This window comes from Bos indicus x Bos taurus, chromosome 7, assembly GCF_003369695.1.
Source record: "Bos indicus x Bos taurus breed Angus x Brahman F1 hybrid chromosome 7, Bos_hybrid_MaternalHap_v2.0, whole genome shotgun sequence".
In the NCBI taxonomy this organism is placed as follows: domain Eukaryota; kingdom Metazoa; phylum Chordata; class Mammalia; order Artiodactyla; family Bovidae; genus Bos; species Bos indicus x Bos taurus.
The window spans coordinates 7,509,334-7,517,063 of record NC_040082.1 but is presented as its reverse complement, the minus strand read 5'-3'; the positions used below and the strand labels follow the sequence as shown (position 1 = coordinate 7,517,063).

General features: G+C 38.7%; 1 protein-coding gene across 1 annotated transcript in view; it reads right to left on the bottom strand.

Moving 5' to 3' along the window:
- Window positions 1-4,734: 4,734 nt before the first annotated feature.
- LOC113894922 (ADP/ATP translocase 1-like) overlaps window positions 4,735-7,730 on the bottom strand; it is a 72,412-nt gene continuing 69,416 nt past the window's right edge. Inside the window, exons 4-5 of the mRNA XM_027545447.1 lie at window positions 6,389-6,429; window positions 4,735-4,792 (exon numbers count right to left, since the gene is read on the bottom strand). Of these exons, the coding sequence (XP_027401248.1) occupies window positions 4,735-4,792; window positions 6,389-6,429 (99 nt within the window). The remainder of the gene's footprint in view (window positions 4,793-6,388; window positions 6,430-7,730) is intronic.

Below are 7,730 nucleotides of genomic sequence, written 5' to 3'. Positions count from 1 at the left end.
CCTAACTGACTTATTCTCCAGTTCTCTCTTAGAGACTCCTAGCCTAGCATTTAACCTGTATCTTCTTAAAAACATCATTTATTTCCGTGTTGGCTGCACTGGGGCTTTGCTGCTGCATGTGGGCTATCTTAGTTGTGGCATGCATGGGCTGCTCTGTAGCTGTGGTGTGTGGCTTTCTCATTGTGACGTCTCCTCTCATTGCAGACTGCAGGCCCTAGGACACCTGGGCTCAGGAGTCGTGGTTCACGGGCTGAAGTAGTTGTAGCCCACAGGCTTAGTTGCCCCTTGACATGTGTAATCTTCCAGAAGGGGGATTGAACCTGTGTCTCCTATATTTACAGGCAGACTATTAACCAGTGGACCATCAGGGAAGTCCTAACCTATATCTTGAATCTTCTTTGAATTGCCTTTAACCACAGCCTCCAGTTGTTTTGCATGTGATTCTAAGCTTGACTTTCTCCATGTTTGCTGCAAATGATAAGGCGTATTACTTTCTTATGGTTCCTGGAGCCAGAAATACAAAAATGTGTCACTGAGCCAAAACCAAGATTTTCTCAGGGCTACGCTTCCTCTGGAAGCTCTGGAGAACAATGTATTTTCTGGTCTTTCCCAGCTTGTGGGGGAGCATCCTTTGGTTTTTGATCTCTTCCTCCATCTTCAAAGCTAGTGGTATGGCATCTTCTCTGACTCCACTTCCCTTTGCTTCCTTCGCAAGACTTTTTCTCTGTGTCAGGTCTTCTGTTTCATTTTCATGAAATGAATGAAATCTCATTCTCATTTATTGTTGCATTGCACTTAGAGTCCACCCAGATAATCCAGTTAAGTCCCTCATCTAATTGTCTAAATAGTTTTAATTTAATCAGATCTACAAAGTCAAGTTTTATCATGAAAGTGAAAGTTGCTCAGTCGTGTCTGACTCTTTGCGACCCCATGGACTGTAGAGTCCATGGAATTCTCCAGGCCAGAATATTGGAGTGAGTAGCCTTTCCCTTCTCCAGGAGATCTTCCCAACCCAGGGATTGAGCCCAGCTCTCCCTCATTGCAGGCGGATTCTTTACAAGCTGAGCCACCAGGGAAGCCTAAGAATACTGGAGTGGGTAGCCTATCCCTTCTCCAACAGATCTTCTGGAACCAGGAATTGAACCCGGGTCTCCTCTGGCTTCTTTACCAGCTGAGCTATCAGAGAAGTCCTAGTTTTACCATATAAGTAAAGATTTACAGGCTCCAGAGAATAGGTCATGGATATATTTTGGGGAGGCCGTCATTCAACCTACATAGTAAATATGTAGTAAACATAATAAATATGCTTCCATCCAATCTCCAAGAAGACTTCCTTAGAAAAGCAGCAGACAAAATAGTCTTTTTGCCCTCTCTGCGGAGGAAATCATATTTCTCCATCTGTTGTCTACTAAGTGAGCCTCCAACTCATGTAGGGCATCCTGTCCATCTGGTTCTCAATGAATTGCTCTGTTGGGCGGCTGGGCATGGGATGCCAACACGGCAGTATTGAGTTGGATGTTGATATTGCTATAAGCATAATACAACAATCTGTCTCTGATCAAAGCCTCACATGCATAAGCTTAAAAGTCTCATTATTTATCTTGATATAAATGTTGTATGTAGGAAACAAGATTAAACACGGTTAGAGCTATTCCTAAGTAGGAAAGTATTTTCAAAGATTTCTATGAAACACTTCTGCCTTTTCGGGTTGGGCTTTTTTTCATAGGAATGATGTTTTGAAGTATTTATTTTCACAGTCTCTGAACTCATTGTATTTCCTGTGTATGCACATGCCTATGTGCGCATGTGTGTCTTTTAAATGATATGTATTCTGTACATGGGCTCCCCAGGTGCTGCTAGTGGTGAAGAACCCACCTGCCAATGCAGGAGACATAAGAGATACAGGTTGCTCCCCGAGTCTGGAAATTTCCCTGGTGGAGGGCACAGCAATCCACTGTAATATTCTTACCAGGAGAACCCCATGGGCAGAGGAGCCTGGCGGGCTACACTCCATAGGATCACAGAGTCGGACACAATTGAAGTGGCTTACCATACACACATGCACGCACACATTCCGTATGCTGCTGCTGCTGCTGCTATTGCTAAGTCGCTTCAGTCGTGTCCGACTCTGTGCGACCCCATAGACGGCAGCCCACCGGGCTCCCCCGTCCCTGGGATTCTCCAGGCAAGAACATTGGAGTGGGTTGCCATTTCCTTCTCCCACATTCTGTATATGACATGCCATATATAAGATATCACTATAAGGTATTATGTATAACATATCTCTTAAAATAAGCGGATACATGTATTATATTTTTTATGAAATTAGGGAATTTTTACATCTTGAAAAGTTCATCACTTTAAAGTTTATATTACTCTGGTTTATTTTTCCATTAGTACTTAGACTCATCTTTACTCCTATAGGACATCTTTCAACATGTTTAAGAAAACTCTCATAATAAGACTCAGGCAACATATCTTTCCACTAGGGAGTTATATGATATCCATTCATATAATCTAATCCCTTAGCTATTTAGGAATATATATTGAGAAATAACACATCAGTAAAATATCTATTTTCATTCTTTAAAGTTTAAACATGAAGGCAGAAAGTTATCTGTGTGAAGTACTGAATAATTCAAAAATTTTTAACAAATGGACCTTAATTTTGAAAATACAAATATAGGTAGACCTTTCCATTTTCTATGGTAATTATATAAACATTTTTGCTTCCAAATTTAGCTAAAAATATTATTCTAAGAACATTCTTTGGTATGTGAAGCTGACCCACTGGTGATTTTTTCTTCTTTTTTATAAAATCTTACTATGCCTTATATTGGCAGAAAGCTTTAGGGGAAAATAATATGAAATTGGGAAAGAAAGCAAGATGAAACTAATAACATACGATTGCAACTAAAACACTGTTTTATCCCTGAAAATGGTCAACACTGTGCAGAAAGAGAGAATGCAATTAAAGTGATGTCAGAAACAAGTTACACCTAAATCATTCACTGAATGGAGAATTCAGAATTAATTTAAATTTGGCTATATTTTCTTTTTCTTTGTTATTTAGAAAAATTGGTTATCCATTAAATCAAATAAATAATTTATTTTCTATACTACGAGTCCACCTGCAAGTGGGGAGACACAAGAGACACAGGTTCAACCCCTGGGTCGGGAAGATCCCCTGGAGGAGGAAATGGCAACCCAGTTCTGTATTCTTGCCAGGAAAATTCCATGGACAGAGGAGCCTGGCGGGCTACAGTCCATGGGTTCACAAAGAGTCAAATACGACTGACACATGCACTGTACCATACTACATCATAATTATTTGTAATCTACATTAATAGGAAATGGTTCTTATTGCCTATCTGGCAGGAACTGTGCAATATTACTAAAAGAATGGTTGCCAAATAAAGAGTTTAATGACAACTCTCAAGGTCAAGGCTTTTAGTCCATCACAGTGCTTCTATCGTTCTGGCCTTTTCAAAATTGTGGAATTCTTTTAGTGACGCCCATATAGCATAAGTTAATTATTTACTTATAAACATTGATAAGAAAAACACATAATAGACAGCAAGTTCTGTCAATTTAATAATAGTTTAATGTGTACCATGAGATATAAAAATAGAGTGCAAAAAAAGCAACTTTTTTTCTACTTTTTTCTTTTTTTTTTAAAAGTTAAATGGCATTGAGCTCACTAGTTTGTTGTATAGTATAAATTAAACCCTGAATTTTATAAAAACTACACAGCTGTATGATGATTTCTTAATAAAACCATAGATAGGACAATAGTCACCCAAGATATTAAAGAAATGAATTAAATTTTGTATTTTTATGGGTTCAAGTTAATGTTTAGATCTCATTATTTTAAGGATCCAAATTAACTTTATGTATTTTGTAGGATTTAAAATGTAAGAGTAATAAAAATGTTCATGAGCTGTATGTGCATAGACATTTTTATTTGTAATCTCTCAAAGTTTATTGTAAACAAATCAGTGAAAGGCACCCTAATGAGTTAGTATCAATCAGGTCCTGCCACACTGTCAAATTTGGCTCAGTCATGATAGATAACATTCAATCTAGTGAAACTAATGTACGTTTCTACTTCTCTTTATAAGCTTATGTAGTAAACTTTGAAGATGTTTTCTTCTAAACATACACATATGGCATTTTGCCCCTTGACTTGATTTAATTTTGATTTTTAAACAAATAGTTGAGTAGGAATCAGAGGGAAGGAGGGAGAGTCAGGGCACACACTATGTTTGCATATGATTCATGGTCCTGCCTTTTCTGAGCTCTCTCACTCCATAAAATAACTATTCAGTTTGGGTTTTTATATCACTTTTATAAAAGAACACTCAAGTTCAGAAAATTTTAGCAGTTTTCTGGAAATTAGTAATGACTGAACCGGAATTAAAGCTGAAGCGTGCACTGACGGGCTTCCCTGGTGGCTCAGACAGTAAAGAATCTGCCTGCAGCACAGGAGGCCTGGGCTCGATCCCCGAATCAGGAAGATGCCCTGAAGAAGGGAATGGCTACCCACTCCAGTATTCTTGCCTGGAGAATTCCACGGACAGAGGAATCTGGTGGGCTACAGTCCATGGGTTTGCAGAGTCAGACACGACTGAGTGACTAACATTTTCACTTTTTCTTATTCGTGTTCAATTGCAAAGACCAAACCCATTCTGCTAAACTATTCGCATTAGACCTAAGAAACTGGAATCATCCTCTTCAAATTCGTATCCAGAAATCAAGGATGTCTGCAAGTTTTAGGATAGACTCGGTTACCCTATGTTCATAAATATTACATTAATCTTACTGACTTGACATTTTAGCTCATGATACTCCCACACAGGTTGCCTGAAAGCTTGAGTCTCTATGTTTACAAAGATTTCCAGGCTAATAAAGGCTTCATTCTGATAGATGCTTCTTCCTACATGATCTCCCATGATTGCCACAGAAATGAAAAGATGTGTGTTAAAATGTTTAGTGATTCTTAGAACTTTAGCTAGAAGTAATACAAGCCATTTATTGACATTTTGTTGACTAAAGAAACTCAGGTATAACTTCACAGGGGATAAAAAAAAAATCCAGTCCTACACAGTTCCCGAAAAGGGGAGAGGAAAACTATTTGGTATAAGCTTAAATGGGCTACTCCTGTTCAACATCTTGTCAGCAAATATTCAGCTGGCCTTTCCATAAGTGAAATTCACTCATCTTCATGAGGCAAAGTCAAAATATCCCATTCATTCACAGAGTAACCTCAAAATATAGTATCTTTACATGATATGCAGTAGCCTCAGCATCACTGATATTGACTTGGTATGGATGCTTAAGAACTCAAAAGACAAGTTCTCCCCTTTCCCCTATCTAAATATGGTGGTGGAACAGGGTAAACCAGAATGAAGAGGCATGTTTTGAAGGCAGAGAATGGGAAACACCAGTAGGTCACGGGTCTTCCAACTAATTATGAAATCCTGCTTGGCAGAGATTACAAGAACCCCTACATTGAGGACAGGGAAAGTTTCTCAAGTGGGTCTGAATTTTCCCTCATTCTAGGGATCTCTAGCTCCTGAGCTGTTACCCATGGGAGTTTGGTTTTGTTTTTATTTTTCCCTTAATTATCTTTTTGGGCCACATTGAAAAATATACCCTCCCTGGAAGCTGGGCCACTTTCTCAGCTTGACTTCTGCCTAAACAAACTTGGGACTCAAGTATCAATTTAATGTTCAAAGTTCACAGTCTTCTTGAGGCTGAGCTCATTCTCTAGAAGTATGACTCTTAAAAATATCCTGTGCTTCATATCCATTATAGTCAATGAAGAATAGTAATAATGCACATTCTTAGATTTATCTAACTTTCTCCCTTTCTTTCTTGCCTTCATTTTTCACTTTTATGACTTGGTTTCAGTTAGCTCAAGTTAATACTTCTTTTTTTGGAAAGACTTTAATTCTTTTGCCTGAAGTATTTTATCAATTGAAATGATTTACTTGGTGGCATAAACTTAGTGGTGATCCAAGACACCTTTATTCATTCAGATGTTTTAAAAGAAGTATTATGTTAGATATCTATAGCTGCGTAACACATTACTCTAAAACTTAGTGGATTAAAACTATATATATGTATATATATAAATAAAATCTCAGTTCTCTGTGTCAAGAATCTGGTTCCTTGTGTTCCTTTTGCCATGATCTTTTGTAAAGGCTGAAATAAAATTGTTAGCCAGTGCCAGAGTCTCATCCAACTTCTTGACTGGGGAAGGAATCCATTTCTATGCTTGTTTGCATGGTTTTTGAAAAGATTCAATTTCTCAAGGGTTGTTTGATTGAAGGCCCCATTTCCATGCTGACTCTTGGCTTGAAGGAGGATACCTTTAATTCCTTACCTTACAGGCGTATCAAACATGGCAGTTTGCTTCAGTAAAACCTACAAGAGAGACAGAGTCTTCAAGCCAAAATGTAAACTAATCTTTCGAGTAATACCTCATCACCTTTGCCCTTGTTTAGATACAAATCAAAGGCCTTGTCCAGATTTGGGAAGTGGATTACATACAGTGTAAGTACCAATAAATTACTTGCCTGTCTTACAATCTGTCTGCCACAGATGGAATAGATAAGCATAGACTTGATTTCATCTTTATAAAAGCCTGAGATTTTATTCCTCCTTTGCCTTTTGTCTTTTGGTTAGTTTAATCTTTTACTAGGTAGGGTTGAGAACAAAGTTACCTCTTTAAAAATTTAAGTTCCTGCTTTTCCAAACCTAGTTATTATCTCACTACAATTCTGTTTTACTTACAAACTGGCCGATTCTCTTTTGTGATCAGCATTGCCGATGCAGTAATTCATCTTACCAACTCAGCCAATTGCAGCCCACACATCTGTTCTCCAAACTCTCCCTTGTGCTGCTGTCCCATGGACATTTCGAGTCAGGAGGTTGTAGGTGGAACAGCATCAGCTCTGTTCACTCCAGGTTCCAAATTTAGTCATCTCCCCTCCTCTTCCCAATCTTGGTGATACAGGATATTTCACCAGTAATCTGGGGAGACATTGAGAATTTCATTTAATCCTAGACTTGCCAAACTTCTCCAAGGGAGCCTTGTATCTCACCCTTGTCTTTTGAAGGTAACCTTGTAAGTAGAAAGAGTAGATAAACCATCTCTAATTTCCACGTGAGGACTACAGTTCTCTTTCACTCAACTTTCTCATTTGGAGGCCGAAATCCTGCCCTACAAAACTGGCTATTGCTATTTCTTTTTATTTTTCCAAATATTTATAGTTTGGCATTAACTTTCACATTTGAGGTTCAAAAACTCTTTCTCTTTTCATTTCACTCAAAAGTATATTTTGCTTTTCAAAAGCTGAGAACTCCAGTTTGTTTTTATTCGGCTCTGGGCTCTTTTCCTTAGATTCAGTTCAGTTCAGTCGCTCAGTCGTGTCTGACTCTTTGTGATCCTATGAATCGCATCACGCCAGGCCTCCCTGTCCATCACCAACTCCCAGAGTTCACTTAGACTCATGTCTATCGAGTCAGTGATGCCATCCAGCCATCTCATCCTCTGTCATCCCCTTCTCCTCCTGCCCTCAATCCCTCCCAGCATGAGGGTCTTTTCCAATGAGTCAACTCTTCGCATGAGGTGGCCAAAGTACTGGAGTTTCAGCTTTAGCATCATTCCTTCCAAAGAAATCCCAGGGCTGATCTCCTTCAGAATAGACTGGTTGGATCTCCTT